This window comes from Halichondria panicea, chromosome 5 (genome assembly GCF_963675165.1).
Source record: "Halichondria panicea chromosome 5, odHalPani1.1, whole genome shotgun sequence".
Lineage (NCBI taxonomy): Eukaryota > Metazoa > Porifera > Demospongiae > Suberitida > Halichondriidae > Halichondria > Halichondria panicea.
The window spans coordinates 6,762,987-6,782,308 of NC_087381.1; the positions used below are offsets into that span (position 1 = coordinate 6,762,987).

Here is a 19,322-nt window from a genome sequence, read left to right on the forward strand (position 1 = left end):
CTATTTTGCTATAGCTCTATTTCATTTATGTATCTTTCTCCTGTTTATCTCTGAGAACATACAAATGTAGAAAGTTCGCCTCCGGCGGGACGGGAAAGGGAATTTCCCCCTCCCGGACCCACCCCCTGCATCGCAAAGAGAGGGTCCATTCCGTTTTTCTGCCCCCCTACCTAAAAAAATCTTCTTACGACCTAGCTGATGTGGCTCATGATGATATTGATCCCTCTGCATGTGTTTAGTATCAGTGGTGATGAGCAAATGGTGCGTTGTCCGTAACTGTGTACAAAATCTAGAATAATCCTTTCAACCTATCTCAACATAATTATTATGTGTATAGGATCCAGTGACTACCAGCCTCCATGAGTTGATAGTCAAGCATGGAGTCACCGGCGAGCAGTTGGGTCGACAGATTGAACAAGACGACCTTGCTCCAGTAGCTATACACTTTGATAATGTGGAGCTCTACCTCAACCCTCTGAAGTTGACTGACAATGAACAAGCTGACGTGAAGAGAGATGCTTTTGTTAAAGGCAATCAAGTGGCAGTGATCAACTGTTTGTCAATCTGGAGGGGTCACAAATCCAGCGAAGCAACCTTCAGAGCACTGATTAGGATCTTATTGGATTTGAGGAAGGAAGATATTGCTACCAAGATCTGTCAGTACCTGGAAAAAATTGTGATTCACTGTTGCACAGTTTATAACTGTATATAGCCGGCTGTTGTATATACTGTACAGAAACTACTTGATCTTTCTACCTAGTAATCACACGCTAAGTGAACTGTTTTTGAGTGGGAATTTATACTATTTTCCTTTAATTCACAGGCTGGTGGAGACAGTCAAGTCAGTACTCAAGGAGGTAAATTCACTGTTGAATAAGATAATAGTCATTATACCCTTATATATAATTGTTATCAGTTTTAGATAAAACATCTGCTAGAGAGCCCATGACTAGGAAACAGAATGTCACTATATCCATTGTAAAGATGCCATCATCAGGTTTGATTGTTTCAACAAACTATTATTATAACACTGTTGTTCACTGACTACTCCTATAGATGAGGCGCCCCTGTCATCATAAATACTCCAATACTCAGCAACTCCAGTCCAGAGGAGCTACAATATCATCACCAGCAGCAGGTCAAGTGATCTGTAGTAATAGAAATAGTATTCACTGTATACAATTTACAATTTTTCACACCACAATCAATGTTTACTTTCTCCATAGGACCACCTGCTAATCAAGTCATTCTCCAAGAAATAATAAAACAGACTGATGAGCAACTCAACAGTGAAATATGAAATCACCTTTCTTGCTGAATATTTTTATGGTGTGAAGATCTATTCAAATGCAATGGGACTAACTCGTGCTGAACAAGCCGATGTGAATGAGTTGTTTCATAAGAGAGGAACTCAAGTAGCCATGACTGAATGTCTGACTGTCTGGAAGCAGCATAATCCTTATGCAGCCACTTACAGAGCTCTACTAGAGTTGTTACTAAGATTGAGAAAAGAGAAGATTGCTGATGAAATCTGTCAGCACTTGACTCAATGTGAGTATCTTACTCTGTAATGGTTTATACAATATACAGCCATGCACTTTAATTGTTTTTGTTGGGTATTATTATGTTATACTGTAGTTGTCTAGTGCATGAGAGCCTATATAATTATAGTGATCAAACTGATACTGATTGTCTCCATAATTATTGTACAGGAGGTGTGAGGGGTGTGGTCACTGGCTCGGACTCATGAACTGATTACAAATATGTCAAACTGTAGGACAATCAATAGAGACTTCATTATTATGTATGTAAAAATTGTACGACTCGTGTGCATGTTAGTGGACTGTAAAATAGTTGTTATTTCTTATACTGAGCGTCTTTGATATTATCTAATCTCACAGAAACTAAATGCTGCACGTACAATTATTAAGTGTTGCAGCTTTGTGTACTTGCCTGCATGCAAATTCTCTAGTCCTGATTAATGCTCTCACACGAAAAGAACTGCGAAATTTGAGTTTCTCGTGAAAACATTATTATGATTATTGTACGTGTGTTGTTAATGAATCCAATTGTTGCCTAATATCTGTTTAACTCTTGTTACATTAAAGATCTTTAATACAATCTTTGACAGGAAATGTTCCCATACAAAAACAATTCCAGAGGTAAGTGAGTCTGTGCCACTTATAACTGCATGTATCAACATGCATGATCTCATTAGTGGTGAGCAAGTGCCAATGATAATTACTTCATAATTATAAACGGTGACGGCTCAGCCTCAAAAAGGGATGCCGTCGTGGATCACATCTGTATCTTATGATTTATCAGACACTTTTTTCTGGGCAATTTGTTGTTGATTTATTGCAGCCGACAAGAATACTGTTATTGATATAATTATAGAATTCAATTTAATTCTTACTCCTGCAGAGAACAACTTCTAAAAAGAGGACAGAAGCTGCTCTACTTGTCCTTTTTATTCGTAGGTTCCACTGTTGTCAAAGTAATAGTAACAATGGTGTAATAACCTCATGCTTTTGTCATAAAACACTCGTCACATGCATGCAGCCTATATTTAGAGATTGATTGCATGCCTGTCTGATTCACTTCTTTGGCTTGACAATTGCATAACTTTTATTCTGTATGACAATACAGTAAATTTTTATGTGAATGATATTTTGCTGTATGGTGATCTGCACAGAGGGCAAAGGTGAGCACAACTATCGGAATACTGTTCTAGTGAGTTTATACATGAGGTATGTAGGAGGTGTCCACACAAAAAAGAGAGGGGGCGTGGCTTTGTGAGGGTGTGAGGCTGTGTGATATGTGTGAGGCATACGGATCAGTCACTCAAGAGATGGGACTTTGCTTTCTCGCGATCTGGGGTACAAAGGTCGTCATCTTGATCAGTGCAGATATCAAAAGCTCTGTATAGAATTAGATGCATCCATGACAGAAAAATCATGATGTTTTAGAACACTTATAGCTAGTTCACAATTTTCGTGGGCAAATAATTATACTTTAAATACAGGAGGGAAGGATGCAGCTCAAAGATAATTATAATCACCTCATAACAGATCTTGCATTCTCCAGAGACTGCATGGTCACACTCACTCAGCATTGATGCAACGCCCTCAGCTCTGACATCACATGACATCATCAGCTGCCCGGTGAGACGACTCAGTTTGTCCTCGTAATGTCGTTTCCGTAGTGACGGGTGAGAGGGTGGGTGTGTCTCCCTGTACACCTTGTACCAGCAACGAACTTTGTACCCTCGCCAGCCTGACTGAATTCTATTTGAGGAGCATACAAAATGATTGGCATTCTAAGTAAACAAAACTAGGCATAACTCGAGAATGAAGCATTATTTGCAAATAATTATACATAGTAGAGCTGAACACAGAACACCGAAATTGATAGTGCCATAGAGTGATCTGATTTAGTTTCAAATCATGTTTTTCCTCACTACTTTTGTACTATCATGTACATGCATGTTGCATGCATGGACAGTAGTCAGTCAAAATAAACGTTGATGGGTATGCAGTAATGAAAGCAAAGGGTGCTGATGCCTCGGTGGAGGAGCCAAAGCATTACGACAATGAAGGGCTGCAGTACTAGCAGACTATCACTATGTGACATGTACCGTATAATCTGGTTATAGTTTAATTGTATTTACGCTCTCAGAAATCTGTTTCCTTATATGCTGTTGTGTAGTTCAGAAAAGTGGAACCACATCACAAATTGTGTATTTGGTGTTATAATAAATTGTTTAAAGTGTTTTTTGGCATGTATGTTTTGACCAATATTGAGGAATGCTAGCTGCTTGGAATGTGTATAGCCATTTTTATTGGCTGAAAAAGCTCATGAATGAGTGTCATGGCTTTGCACATGTTTGCAGCTCTCTGCCTAGTGTGCAAAATGAAGATGTGTTAACATGAACTGTGTCCTGAAGAGTGCATGTCCCAGCTCAGCTGATAGGTCATCTATTCCTTGAAAAGTAATGTGTTGCTAGCTAGTTATTCAGTCATGATCAGCAGTGCATGACTAGATAATTATTGTTGACGAATGTGGCTCAGGTATACTAGCAATTAAAGAGCCTATACACCATGCAGGACTAATTACCTTAACTAAGGCATGCATGTACCATCAATTAGGAGAGTATAATTATCCACAGTCATGCATGCACACACTTAATTTGCGCTCTCATGCATAATTATATTGTATATTATATTAGAGTCTACATTATTTTATACTCACAAATAGAAAATCTACACAGCACACACATAATAATTATAGTGTAGAAATAGCAACAAGAGCAATGTGAACGTCAAAGAACTAGCTAAACAAAATAATTGTTCAACAACTAAGGAACACTATGCAGCCACTACAATGTTCAAACTCTCGACTACTATATATACAATGTATTTGATTTCTATACTACGACTACTTTGTTACTAATTGATGTTGGTTTTCCACTGTTACTTGGAGCACACAACACAGGTCAATGCTTTTCCCGCATCGTAAGGCGGGCAGTGAATGCCCGAGTTCTTGCAAACGGCTCGAACATGGTAGAACAAAGCTCCATTTATGTCAGGAAACGACGCATCAGAAATTGACTTTTGTTCTTTATCTACACATACATATTCGGTACGAGATCGATCATCACGATTCTTATCCGCCATTAGGTATAGCTCAACCGACAGGGCACTTTGTCTTTGCAGGGATCATTAGCTCGCTGCTTCGGACAGAATCATAACACACAGCACATGATGCATGGTCGTTTTGCTTGGCAATAATTGGGCCTTTGTATTCTGTTCCATAAATTCGTGAGTGATCACTTGGATAGAGAGTTTCGATCTCGTCATATTCCGGATCGTTAGGCAGAGATAGTTGGAACCTCCTCCTCTCTGACTGAAGTACGCCCCCGCTACTCGCCCCGTGTAAACCAGTGCAGTTCCAGCAACAGTGGGACAGGCATCATGGCCCCACCTAGTGAAAGTCACTCCGGCACCAGCTGCATGGAAGAGAGTTAATAATTATGTTAGCCTATATATAGCTGCATGTATTTCGATGAATTAAACACATGATAGAAATGTATAATTATAATCACCTGTTTTAGGACTTCTGCCGCAAGAGATGGTAACCTTTCCAGTGATATCAGCACTGCTCAGAAGGAGACCCAACTTCACCTTCATTTCTTCGGTCACTTTCTTGTTGCAGCCGGTCACTGCTAGAGAGAAGCCCTGCATTTTGGCCAACGGGTGAGGGTATTGTACAATATCGACTGTCTCCCGATCGACTGCTTCGTTTGAGTGCTGAGTCATGCTCTCTTCCTGCATGATCGCTGTGAGCAAGTCGATAAGACTATTCTTCTTGAAAATATCCATCGGCTTTGCTTGAAAAAGAGGCAGTAGAGCCAGAAAAGTGGCAAAGGTGATGGCCTGAATCTTCATGATGAGACTAGTTTTCTTGAGTTAACCGTTGACTTGTGTTTGGCTTATCTGACTCTCTTCCTTATATACAAAATGCAGAATATCTATTATTGGAAATTGTGCTCGTTAATTAATTAACCACCCACATAGCCAGGAATTTTACTGCTTGATGAATAATGTATGACGTCAATACACTTATATTTTATATTATAGACTATAATTTGAATGCGTGTGTAGTTTATATAATTATGAAAATTTGCATGCACCGACGAAAATTATATTCCACGCATTAACTATATATAATTATATAATTAAGGCGACAACATTAATTGTGGACATTAACATGCACTGTATATAGTGTTATAGAAATGTATGCGTGATACGCCATTAATTTTATCATGTTTATGTGAGCGCCTAATCGCCGCCTATCATATCGCATACCATGCATATATAGCTGGTAATTTTCGTGGGGCAAAATATTCGTGGTTTTCGTGGTTGAAGATCTTACCACGAATATTTAACCCACGAATAAAACGACCTTGCCTACCTTTATCTCTGCAGTGCAAGCAGCAACCACGAAATATTACCCATGAAATGACTATAATACTGCTCAACCACGAATATTTTGTCCCCCAAAAATGACCCGCTCGCTATACGGTATATTTTGTTCCCCTAGTTTTGATGGACACCGTCACTCATTGAAGTCATCGTCGGAGTTGGGGAGATCTGTGTAGATCATTTTAGAAAGCATATACCGTATAGCGTGTAATTTTCGTGGGGCAAAATATTCGTGGTTTTCGTGGTTGGGGTCTGACCACGAATATTTTACCCATGAATGAAGTGACTTTGTCTATACCTTTACCTGCAAGTGCAAGCTCCAACCACGAAAATATTACCCACGAAATGGCTGAACGACGAATATTTTGTCCCCCGAAAATTACCTGCTGACACCTTTTCCCCAATAATGTTGTCACAGTGACTCATACAATATACCCTTGAAGCTCAGGTGTGACTGTTGTTGAATGATCGATCACTATAATTATACACATGCACTAGCACTGGTCAAAGAACCTCTGTAACTGTACTGTTGTCCATGCATGCAGCTATGCCGTTGAGGTCACAGCGTGTAACTATGTGTATAACTATATACTAGACTATATAATTGCAACTGTATGCTCAATTGGAGATCACCATGTCAACGATGTGTGGTGCATTAATTTGACCATATCTACACTATGCTCCATTTGAGATCTCCATGTCAACTAATGTGCATTGCACTTTACTCAATACTCCCCTCTGCATGGCTAAGTGCTTCATGGGACGATATTTAGTAGCTCGAATGGTTGAGCTTAGCTTTCACTAAGTGAGATTGAAGTGGTGAGTACATTCCACAGTCAGGCTGGCAGCTGCATGCATGCCTGCTTTGAAGTGTAGGCCTTGGCATAATTATTAATAGGTTAGGTGCAACTGCAACAATCCTCTATTGCTGAACGTGTTTACGCTTTTAATTTTAATTTTATAATCATAATCACTTGAAAATTATGTTGGTTATGTCAATACAACAAGAGAAAAATGGTTCGTATACCTGTTATGCTTCAAAACAACCCTGACGGCATATCTTTTTTTAACACCATTTATATTGTTTCGAAGCGTAACAGGCTGAATTTGGGGCAGTGCTCAAAAGCATAATAGTGGAAAAGAGTATATTAATTTGCCAGGGCCAATATCAATTCATGAGCTGACAGAGTGTTCCCTACTGCCACATAAGCTGTAGCCTCATACCCACGCCACACTTCTACTTACTTAAGTAGGCTAACAACTGTCTATAACAACTGTGAATAGTACATGTTCAACAATGTGTATAGAAAAGGGTGAGTGTATTTTCACGAGGGTATATGGTAGTGACTACCGCACTACTAATTATGCCTCGATCAGTGTGCATGTGCATGTGCATGTGCATGTGCATGTGCATGTGCATGTGCATGTGCATGTGCATGCATGTGCATGTGTGTGTCTGTGTAGACTGCTACAGCTGCTCAAGGATCAATAAAGTGCAAGTAAGAGTTTCATGATTTCTTGGATTTTAATTCGTGGATTTGCAAAATACTGCTTGGTTCTGCTTAACGTACTTGGAATGCCATTGCAGCCTTTTCAGAAGAAGAGTGCGTAGCAATCTTGTCCATGCATGGAGTGTTGCTACTCTACTTAGTAGTTAGCTCTGCACTAACACAGGAAAAATCAGTATCTAAATTTCCTATACTTTCAGGATAGTACAAAATTTCCTGTAGACTATACAGGAAACGTTGCACTATCCTTTGTAAGTAGGTTGCAGGTAGCCTCCTTCGCAGCCTCTCCTTTTTCTGTTCTTTGTCATAGTTCAATAAGATAAAATACGGGACTAATTGGAGGAACAAAGAAAGAAAGAAGGAAGAGACTAAGAAAAAGGAGAGCCTGCCTTGCTAAGTCGCGTGACGGCAGACGAGTGGTAGACGAGTGGTAGACGAGTGAAAATGAACGTGGGCAATCACTAGCTGGGTGGAGCCTGACAGAGCAAAAAGCTACAGCATGCCTACGCATTGCAAACTCTAAATAAAAGCTGTTAGCATCGTAGATAGTAAGCCAGAATCAACATCGTAGACGAGGGCTTACCTAGTAAAGACTAAAGAGACTAAATATCTAAATTTAGCTCAGTTTTTTTTCCTGAGTTCAGAACAGACCCACTTGATTAGTAGATATAATTATTACAGCAGTATAGTCTACTCTACTCTAGTCTTTCATACTTCCTCTACTGACTAAAGGTCTCACAAAGGCTGACTCTCTGTTCATAACAGATTATGTTCCTGGTAAATGCGCTCCAAGTACTGTGTGGGAGGACAGTTATTGAGGTTTTCTCTCGCCCACGCTCGTTAAAATTTGTCTACGTCAGTAGGGGATCACGCGACTTAGCAAGGCAGGCTCTCCTTTTTCTTAGTTGCTTCCTTCTTTCTTTCTTTGTTCCTCCAATATTTCTCTTCTGTGACAAAGAACAGAAAAAGGAGAGGCTGCGAAGGAGGCTAGGTTGCAGGAGCTCTGCTGCTGTCGACAGTTATATGGAGGGCGGCTTAGATTTGGACTTTTGGCACTGATCGTTCTTAACATAATTAAGGTCGATCATTACTCACTCTTCGACACAGCCCCGTATATACACCAACTAATAAATTAATGTGTTGCACAACAAATTTTTTTTTACAGTACATTGTAATAAATATTTGATAGTATAAAAAAATTTAAGGTAAAATAATAACAAATCAAACAACAATTGTAGTGTACAAGTGTTCCGGTTAATAGTATTTAACAGTTTTTCTTCTTCTTTTGACACTTTCTGAAGGAGACACACCGACGACAACGGTGGCCGTCTCATCACCATCTTCCACTAGAGGCTTTTGCTTTCTGTTAGAGTGTCTCTTGGAGCCCCTAGGTCCAACATCGGAGGGTGTGGTTCCAACATCGGAGGGTATGTTTCCAGCATCGTGATCGGAGGAGGGTATGGTGGTGGAATCCATTGCTTTGCTAGTGGATGGATGAGCAGCACTTTGTTCACTCGTGTTTGAATTATCAGGAGGACACTTGCGTTTTCTGAATGAGCGCTTCTTCTTAACAGTTTTGTTAGAAGGATCTTCTGGTGTGATTGATACTTGCTCAATAAAGGGAGGGTCAATAGGTGCACATTCTGTAGCAGTCTTTGAAGCACCTCTTTTGGTAGTATGTTTGCGAGTTCCTTGTTGACTCTTAGCTGGCGCTCTTTTTTTATTGCCTTGAGCAACTTTTTCGACTGTTTTAGAGGTCGCACCTTTCTTTCGTACATACGTTCGTTTCGCTCGTTTGGGCTGTGGACTTTTTACTTTCTCGACGTTTTTTCGTTTTTGACCAATACCACTAGCAGATTTTTTACCAGCAGCTTTTTTCCCAGTAGCTGTTGGCCGGTTCTGTGGTTTTTTATATTTCTTTTTCGGACAATAAGTATTGTGGATAAGTACATCGTACGAAGCGTACACTTGTAGCCGGAACTGGTAGTCACTCACAATAGCCGCATTGATAGCAGCGGCCATTGAACCTTGGGCAACTTCTTCCACTGTTTTAGAGGCCACACCTTTCTTTCGTACGTATGCTCGTTTCGCTCTCTTGGGTTGTGGACTTTTTGCTTTCTCGAGATTTTTTCGTTTTCGACTACCACCAGTAGTACTTTGACTAGTAGCTGTTGGCCGTTTCTGTGGTTTTGCGGGTGCTCGATATTTCTGTTTCGGACAATAAGTATCGTAGATAAGTATGTCATACGTAGCGTAGACTTGTAGCCGGTAATGGTAGTCACCCACGATAGCCGCATTGATGATGTTATGTGTAAAATCTTTCACGGGAAGTACATGTACGGGAACTTGAGACAGTGCAAAATGACGTGAGATGAGGTCATCGTTACTCAGAGGAGTGATAATCGATCCAGTATTTCTCCGACGATAATGACGCTGGAATTTACCGTAGCACACGTGATTTGGCTCGTACACAATCATGCGAGCATCAGCTTCCATTAAAACGTCTTTCTCACTTGCTATTTGAACAGGGAGATCAAATCCGGCCATTTCAAAGACAAATTTTTCCAATTCCAATTTCCTCTCGTCTGCTTTTGTTCTATAATCCGTTCTCGGAGTGAATCGAAGCAATTCAGCTGCCAAAACACGTTCAATTTCCGTAAAGTTCCTACCACCAGCAGAGTTAGAAATAACAGGAATGTTGGACACAATAGAATCTGTTGCACCACTAGACAATATATTAGTATCAGCCAATGGTTGACTGTACGTTACACTTGTTTGATTAATTGTACTTTCGCCACTGCTCAAAATATCAGCTTCACTATTAACACCGTCCATCATATGCAAATCATTTGTTTGATTTCTACTTTCGTCACTGCCAGTTTCACTATTAATCAATGAAGTACCGTCCACCATATGCAAATCCACTGAATATCTTTGAGACATCCCATAATCGTTTGGCAGTACAACACATGCCGTGGTCTCATCTCCGAGTAGTATACTTTGACCTCCATTCTCATTGGTCGAAATATCTTCACTCACGCTGAAAATAGAAGAGCTCATACATGTAGTAGTAACCGTGGTTACAGCGTTAAGCTCATTGTCGTTGTATTCCATATCTGATTCTTCATTTCCAGTGTTTCCGCTGTCATGGCTAGCAGCTGTTGTCTCGAATGATTGCTCTGAAATTAGCGGACGCAACACAAAACGTGGTCCCACAGGGAAATTCCCTTCTCCTCTCATAGTGTCCATAGAATCAGATTTTTTCCCCCCAAAACTCAGTAAACGTACAATCTTCCCGTTCCCGTCCCGACTATAAGTCCGAGTACCAATGTCTATAAGGGCTCCCATACGTGACCCACTTGTGATGAGTGTGGGGGTGTGGCCATTACGCAAGTCACATGACACGGTATCATTTATCATCAATGGTGTCGTATCAGAGTTTCTGGTATATTGTTCAGTGTTCATGTGTGATTCCACATTATGAGGGCCAGTTTCTGTCCGAGTGGCCAGGTCAGCTGGTGGCATATGAAAGGATTTCGGAAGTGGCTTGAGGGTGGTGGGGTGTTTGTGTGATGAGTCATACTGAGACATAATCATGTCGATCATATCAACCTCCATATCCATGGCGGCGGTCGTTCCCATAGCAACAGTGCGGTTCCCGGCTGTAACATTAGAGCTTGTATCATCATCATCATCATCTTGAGTGAGATCAATTATTGGTTCAGGAGAAGATTGCGATCCCGATTGTTCCCCCCCGTTCAGGGGGGCACCAACATTAGCCGACGTTGTGCCCCCTCTTAGATTAGAGAGAATATTCTGTACAGTTCCATCCATCGTTTGGTCGTTGTTTGGATCCTGATCGCTATGATTACGACTGGTCGACGATTGTCCTTCCCAGTTATGAGAATCGTGTAGCGGTTGAGAGCTAAACATTGACGATCCGTTTTTAAGAGCGGCCGAATATTGCCGAAAATTATACGTTGGTAGAAACGGGAGTGCGTTTTTTTGTCTCGCTGTTAAGTGGTCGTTCATTTCTGAATTGTCCCAGGAGATAATCGTGCCAGGACTTGGATATGAGTCGAGATTGACGGCAGAGGATTTACGTTTGTCTCGTGTAGTGTAGCGATATTTAAACTTCTCGACTTTCTTTTTTACAACCTCAGGGATATCAGTCTGTGTGTGTGTGTGTGTGTGTGTGTGTGTGTGTGTGTGTGTGTGTGTGTGTGTGTGTGTGTGTGTAGGAGAGAAAGATGTCCGTGAAATATACAATGTACAGTATTAGGAATGACCTAAGTCTCTCACTGTGTGTTTATATCCATCCGCACTAAAATTATCTACCGTATAGTCGCCGATAATTTTCGGGGGATAAAATATTCGTGGTTGAAACTCTGACTACAAATATTTTACCCACGAATGAAGCGACCTTGCCTACCTTTACCTGCAGTGCAAACCACGAAAATATTACCCACGAAATGTCTAAATAGTGCTGAACCACGAATATTTTGTCCCCTGAAAATTACCGGCTATACGGTATATCTACCAACTACATCTAGCTTCAAATTATGGACCATCATCCAAGGTAAAGCTCTTGATTTAGAAATACAGCTACACGCTTTTTTCAGGACAATAAGCACAATACAAACAGCTACTAAATTGGATGTTTGCAACACAAGTTATGGACAACCAAATTTAGCTCTGAAAACAGGCTCGGCCGGATAAAAAACCACTTATATATTATGATTATATCCCACGCTTTCCCCTCCCACTCACAGTATCAGGGAGGGTGGTCACGTTCTTGATTGGGTGAGAGTATCGTTTGAGAGCCTGATTGGTGAATTGTTGAAACACTTCGTCGTCTGATTTCAGCTGTTTCCAACGTATACTGCACATGGCGTCCGTTCGCTTGGGGAGAGAACTCTTGGCTATCTTAGACCACGGGATACATGTGTTGCTTTCTGTGAGTGTGTGTGTGGGTGTGTGTGTGTGTGTGTGTGTGTGTGTGTGTGGGGGGGGGTGGGTATATGTGCGTGTATGTGTGTGTGTGTGTGTGTGTGTGTGTGTGTGTGTGTGTGTGTGTGTGTGGGTGGGTCCTTAGACTTTTCTGTATCTCAATTCATCACACACACATGTAAAGGTATGTAGACCGTAAGCAAATGTAGGGGATGCTGTCACATGCACGACTCACCTTCGTACGGCTGACACGCCTCCAGCAATATCCGATCCTCCTCCATAGTGAAATGACCCTTCTTGAGGTCAGAGTCCAATACGTTCAGGTAGCGCTCACGACATTGGCTTTGGGTACGCCCGGGAACATACTGACACACCTTTGACCACGTCTTCTTCCCGTGAACACCCACGCCTTTAATTAGTTGCTGTGAGAATGAAGAGATACATGTATAACTGCATGTATAACAATGTAGAGAATACGGAACAATCTTAGTAAACGAACTACTCAGGTGCATTAAGGACTGGGACCAACATAAAAAAGACATTTATAAGAGGCACTTCAACCTGCTGTTGTTTACTGTGTATATCAATCTGTGTAAAACTTTTATGATGAAATGAAACACTAGCTTCCATTCTCTAAGAAAATATTTAAATGAAGCCCCGCCCACTAATTAATCAGTGGGGGTGGTCCTTTTTGTCGAAGCACTATTTCACTTTTCTATTGAGAATGCGGGGTTTAAACACTAAGTCTACTAGCTATTGCTGCTGCTCATTATACTTAGTTCTATCTAAGCTAACAACTCACTCTTGCGCTTAGCACTACTGGTCTTTGCAACAGAGAAATAACAGAAAGTTGTTTGATGTAGCAGCCTCATCTTGGATAGTAGGCTTCCCAGGGACACGATCAACAATTTTTTTGACAAAGTAGAAGGATAAATCAGCTAAGGAAGGCTTATGGAAGTCATCTATTGCCTCACAAGCTTTACTAGAGAGTGTTTTAAGCCCCGCATAAGTCACTTCTCTAAACTAACTGATTTACTGCACAATGAATAGGGAGTGGTACGTTGAAGTAATAAACGCGTGGGCGGAAACCATGGCGACCGTGTGGGCGGGTCTTAGAATTTGCAGATTCAGCAATAATTGAAGGTCCCAGTCCTTAATGCACCTGAGTAGCTAGTTTTAATACGGTATAATTGTTTTACGTTCGTAGTACGATTACCCATATTCTGGGTAATTTGAAGCGCATGCGCACAGACCCTCTTTTTGATCTACAAAATGTACATGCATTCAATTAGAGAAAAGTGGGGCTGGGAACGAGGCTACTGAAAGACAAGCCTAGGGTGATCGTAATAGGTAATTGTACTATGAACGTAAAACAATTATACCGTATTAAAATTAGCTAGTTTGTTTACTAAGAACGTTCTGTAATTCTTTATATCCATGATAATTATGATACGGTTCTTAAAACTGGGTCAAAGGTCATAGGCTGGTCAAAGAATACGTACGAGCCAATACTGAGTTGCTTACCTCATCTTCTGCTTCAGACCATTTTCCTCTCTTGAGGTCGGGACAGAGGGACATGGTCCAACGGTGATAGCAGTTTATGGATGTGCGGCTGCCACCAATATAATGAGCCACTGAGTGTGTGTGTGAGTGTGTGTGTGTGTGTGTGTGTGTGTGTGTGTGTGTGTGTGTGTGTGTGTGTGTGTGAGTGTGTGTGTGTGTGTGTGTGCGTGCGTGTGTGTGTGTGTGTGTGTGCGTGTGTGTGTGTGTGTGTGTGTGTGTGTGAGTGTGTGTGTGTGCGTGTGTGTGTGTGTGTGTGTGTGTGTGAGTGTGTGTGTGTGCGTGTGTGTGTGTGTGTGTGTGTGTGTGTGGACATCATTATAATTACAGTTATGTATAATTTATTGTCAAGAGGTATATGTACTATTACAATTATCTCTAGTGCCATAATTTATTACTTGCGGATGAAAAACCTTTGCAAATGAACCAAATCAACACCCTTTGAGATCTAACTATAATATTGCCTTCTGGCAAGGATCGTGTGTATTTACTAGTACTAATTTAGGTTTTGCGGATTGATCAACACTCGTAAAGTTTGCTGATGCTCGCAAAACATTCTAGTAATACGGTACATGCCTTTACTGTAACAACATTCCTGGCATTGTATCCACATGCTCAAAGTGCCCTACGTATTCTTTGACCCTCCTATGATCTTTGACTTTCACTGACCTTTGACCCAGTTTTGTGGTCCGTATAGGTTCACCGCACTCTTGAGTTTATTGTCCTCCTCTTTACTCCATCGCCTGCCACCTTTCCCACGACTCCGAGATGTCTGGTAGTGCCTCAGGCAATCAAACGCTGTGCGACCAGTCTGCAGGGGCACGGAGAAAACGAGCTGAAGTTGATATATAATTTATAGGTCTCTTTCATATTTTTTATAGGTTTGTTATTGCATGATGGTCCCACCCATTTCAATGAATTTAAATTTAAATTATGATTAATTTTCTGAAAGCTTAGATGATATGCTCAAATTTGAAACGGGACATAATGTTCCCGAAAATGGGTGTGTCCCTTAATGCGTATGCGTAATTAACAGCTGTTACCATGGACACAGGAATGTGTATCGTCAGTGCATTATCATGTTATTGGGCACACCGAGGAATAATATTATTATACTGGAGATAATTATAACGATCACAAATTACAGTACGCCTACTCACGCCTAGTTCCCGGGCTATCTTGGCCCAATCTCTCTCTTCGTGTTTACGAGCAATTTTGAAGAGATTTTTACTCTCTTGAGATGACCACGCCTCCTTGTTGAGCAACGGAGAACTGTGATTGGTCCAATGGATGCGGCAATCATTCCCCGAACGTTTGTGCCCAAACTAAGATATGGAGAGAGGAAAATGAAATTATATACTGTTAGCCGGTAATTTTCGGGGGTCATAATATTATTCGTGGTTCAGCCATTTCGTGGTTGCTGCTTGCACTGCAGGTAAAGGTAGGCAAGGTCGCTTCATTCGTGGGCAAAATATTCGTGGTCTGGTGTTAAACCATGAAAATCACCGATATTTTGCCCCACGAAAATTACCCGCTATACAGTACATAATTTTTATGCTCATGTGCAGTTACAGGGTACAAAGTTCAGTTAGTTAGTGTATTATAGCATTTTCAAATAGCTATAATATTATTATTAGCTAGAAATTTCTGTAGCCCAAAAATTCTGCAAATTCTCCGAATGAATGAGTAAACGCAGAAATGATATCCGCAAATGCTTATTAACTTAACAGTTGAAAGTTTAATTCGCAGAAGGTCTTTTTACAGCTATTCACTGAATTTTTGGGCAGCAGAAATTTCTAGCTATACGGTAAGTTAAGAAACATGTACTTAGAATTCCGATGTGTGCCCACACTGGTCGGTGGTGGTGGTGGTCGGTACTAACCACCTCTGGACAAAATAAATAGCGACACACCCACCATTTCGTAGGAGAGGGAACTCCAGTTGACCTCCTCCATTGTCTTGTCACTGTACAGCTCTTCATCACTCAGTGCCCTGGCGGAGAAGGGTTATGATAATTATGTGGTATAAAGGTACCATATACGCATAACCATGTATCTAAACATGCTACCGTATTACTGGAATATTTTGCTGGTGAAAAACCATAATTTGCAAATGAGCCAAATCAGCAGAAAATTTGACCCTTGCGATCTAACTATTGCGTTCTGGCAAGGATCGTGTGTATTTACTAGTATAGATTTTATTGTTGCGAATTGATCAACCATCGCAAAGTTCGCAAGTTTAATGCTCGCAAAACATTCTAGTAATACGGTAGTTTTGATCTCAAAGATACGTATAGCTACAGATTAGCTGAATATACTAAATCACGACCACCATAGCAACGGTACAGTGTACTCACTTGACCGCCTCCACTTGTGCGAGTACTAGTTCCCTCTGCCTCGCCTCACTCAGACCGTCCCCACTCAGATCATGAGTCTCCAGTTGCCTCAGGAGTGGTCGAGTGCGTCCCTCTATCAACTGGAACCGTACACCCTCCACCAATCGAGTCTCAGCTGAACCACGGGTTGTCCCTGGGGTGTGTGTGTGTGTGGGGTGTGAGTGTGTGTGTGTGGTGTGTGTGTGTGTGTGTGGGGGGGGGGGGTGTTCAGAAACATTGACAGCTATGGATATACATGTACATTTAGTGATCAGGGGAATGCTCAAACAAACACCTCTTGGACCTCATTATTAGCTAAAAACACAAAAAGGAAAAATTGTGTGTTTGAGGATTGAAAATATAGCCACCCTCTGAAGTTCTGTACACACTATTAATTACCCGAGGCCGTGTCGTGGCCAGCGGGTATCGTAGTTGGTTGGTTAGTTTGTGACACGTGAGTCTGCTCACCTGGATGCCACAGCGCTGTGTTTACAGCATGGAGATAGCCTTCACACAACAAGTTATTAGTTTTAATTATAGTGGCAGAATTTGATGTTCAAAAACTTCAGCACTCTAGCTATTAGGATATGGTAATGTTGTGATTGCAAGTAACTTGTTGGTACAAAACTTACAAGGTGACTCGCGATGTATTCCGTCCATCTCAGCACAGCTCTCCCCGGCACCCTCGTGGCAAATGGGCGGGGACTATGAGGAGGAGACAAAGAGAGGAGAGAAGATAATACTTCAATACATACAGTATGTGACTCACAAATAAATATCTACATCAAACGTATTGGCTTGAGGTGCATGACTGATGACCTTTGTTGTAACGGACATTATGGACACGTACTGTATTACTGGCCGGAATATTTTGCTGGTGAAAAACCTTAATTTGCGAATGAGCCAAATCAGCAGAAAAGTTGACCATTTGCGATCTAACTATTGCGTTCTGGCAAGGGTCGTTAATAATTTAGGTTTTGCTGGTAGTCACTAAAAAATAGATAAAATATTGCAAGGCTGAATTTTGGGGGTCAGAAGCAGAAAGCTACTAGATGTCTTTTGTTATCAAACTATAATTATGTTACGAGCAGTCAAGCTAGCCACTGAGTGATAAGTTAGATCCCATTTTATTAATTAGTTATGTTTAGTTCACGATAACTATAATAGTCATGTGCTTATCTGTTATATAGCCCTCGAGCTGGGAGACACTATAACCATAGATACCTCATGACCATAATTGTAAGTACATGTACACTCACAAAGCCGAGATGGTCCCTGAAGTACTTGCCCCTCTTAAAGGTGGCCATGCACATCCTCCTATGCAGCACCTGATCACCACACACACACACACAGAGGTAAAGACTAAATATAAAGACATGTAGACACAATTACAGCTTACATATAATATATGACTGTATATCTGTACATGTACTGTACATGTACCTAAACACATTCTGTAATAGGTTTACCAAAGCCTCCAATACTACTTTATACAAAGCAATAATTATTACTACCAAAAGAAAGCTATTGATAGAAAAAATGTTAGTATTTGGTATGAGGTCAGATTACAGTAATTTAATTGCTGAAAAATGGTTTACTGTACGTTGATAGGCTATAAAAAAGGTTCATTTGTGAGATTAAGGATTGAAAATAATTATAGCCACCACTTAGAAAAATGTAGGGCACATATCATCCACATAAGATCACTGATTCTATAAGATCACTCATGCAGTCAGTGTGTCCCACCTTCCTAGATTTTGGGGCAGTGACAGTGTCCAGTTTCTGCTTGTTGGCTGCTATGGCAACCTCCAGCTTGTCCAGCTGCTTCTGTAGTCCCGCCTAGGGTAGGTAAAGCACATCCAACTTACAGCAAGCATGCAGCTGCTCAAAAGATGTATAACGTACGTAACTAAATCTAATACATTAAAACCATCAAGAGTGAATACACTACTGACATATAAATAGCCTAATCATTTACAATGTATAATCATTTACAATGTATGTTATTTCAGCGGCTTAATATTAATGACACTTCTAAATTTGTTTTACCTGGACTTCATAGTTTTTCTGTAGACACTGTTTCAGTTTCTCTGTGCTTTGATCATCACCTCGATTAGCCTTCTCAACAGCAGCTGTGTGTGTGTGTGTGTGGGTGGGGGGAGTGTGTGTGTGTGTGTGTGGGTGGGTGGGGGAGTGTGTGTGTGTGTGTGGGGGGGAGAGTGTGTGTGTGTGTGTGTGGGGGGGGAGTGTGTGTGTGTGTGGGGGGGGAGTGTGTGTGTGTGTGTGTGGGGGGGAGTGTGTGTGTGTGTGTGTGTGCATGTGTGCATGTGTGTGTGTGTGTGCGTGTGTGTGTGTGTGTGTGTGCGTGCGTGTGTGTGTGTGTGCGTTGGGGAATAGTCGTATAGCGCTTTATAGTAACTAACTAAAAGTTCGATGAAGATAGTCTAAATATAACAATGACGATTTTAAGTACACAGCAGATTTACATTATTAGTAGGCGTGGCACGAGGGGGTTTCAGATTAGCTAGCTAAAGATAGGCGTTCCTAACATTCGGTGATGCATATCTCACATCATCCCGAGTTTCAGATTAGCCCTCTACCTGTATTGTCTTTATTGTGCCAGCTTCTCAAGTTTACAATTGAATATGCAGTGACGCTACCTCTGTTTTATACTGTCATAGACAGTACATTCATTTGTTTGTGGTATACAAAACTATGTAGTTTTCAATTTTACCCACATTCAACATTTTTCAAGGTTTTACAAGAGACTTACAAGGTAGCTCGGCTGACTTTCCTCCTTGCAAGATTTCGTTTAGCGATTCTAGATCTCTGGTCAGCTCGTCATCTTCGTCTTCAGAGAGAGCAGCCATTTTAAGTAGATCGAGGAGGTTTATTTGGCATTCCAGTGCAGCCACGTGGTCATTCAATTACCTCCACGCGAAAATG

At 41.1% G+C, this 19,322-nt stretch overlaps 1 protein-coding gene across 3 annotated transcripts; it reads right to left on the minus strand.

Annotated features, from left to right (window-relative positions):
* Window positions 1–8,632: 8,632 nt before the first annotated feature.
* On the minus strand, window positions 8,633–19,311 carry LOC135335872 (uncharacterized). 3 transcript variants are annotated; one of them, XM_064531499.1, is made up of 13 exons: window positions 19,150–19,311; window positions 18,426–18,508; window positions 18,123–18,215; window positions 17,636–17,704; window positions 17,009–17,081; window positions 16,359–16,530; window positions 15,919–15,994; window positions 15,163–15,327; window positions 14,672–14,813; window positions 13,967–14,076; window positions 12,678–12,864; window positions 12,263–12,447; window positions 8,633–11,665 (listed from the first exon to the last, which is right to left on the minus strand). In XM_064531499.1, the coding sequence occupies exons 1-13, from the start codon at window positions 19,244–19,246 to the stop codon at window positions 8,747–8,749; spliced, it is 4,371 nt and encodes a 1,456-aa protein (XP_064387569.1). In that variant the 5' UTR covers window positions 19,247–19,311; the 3' UTR covers window positions 8,633–8,746. The 3 variants fall into 3 exon arrangements, with proteins under 3 accessions (XP_064387569.1, XP_064387570.1, XP_064387571.1); XM_064531500.1 differs by lacking the exon at window positions 15,163–15,327; XM_064531501.1 differs by lacking the exons at window positions 17,009–17,081; window positions 17,636–17,704; window positions 18,123–18,215; window positions 18,426–18,508; window positions 19,150–19,311 and having other exon boundaries at window positions 15,915–15,994; window positions 16,359–16,500.
* Window positions 19,312–19,322: the final 11 nt, after the last annotated feature.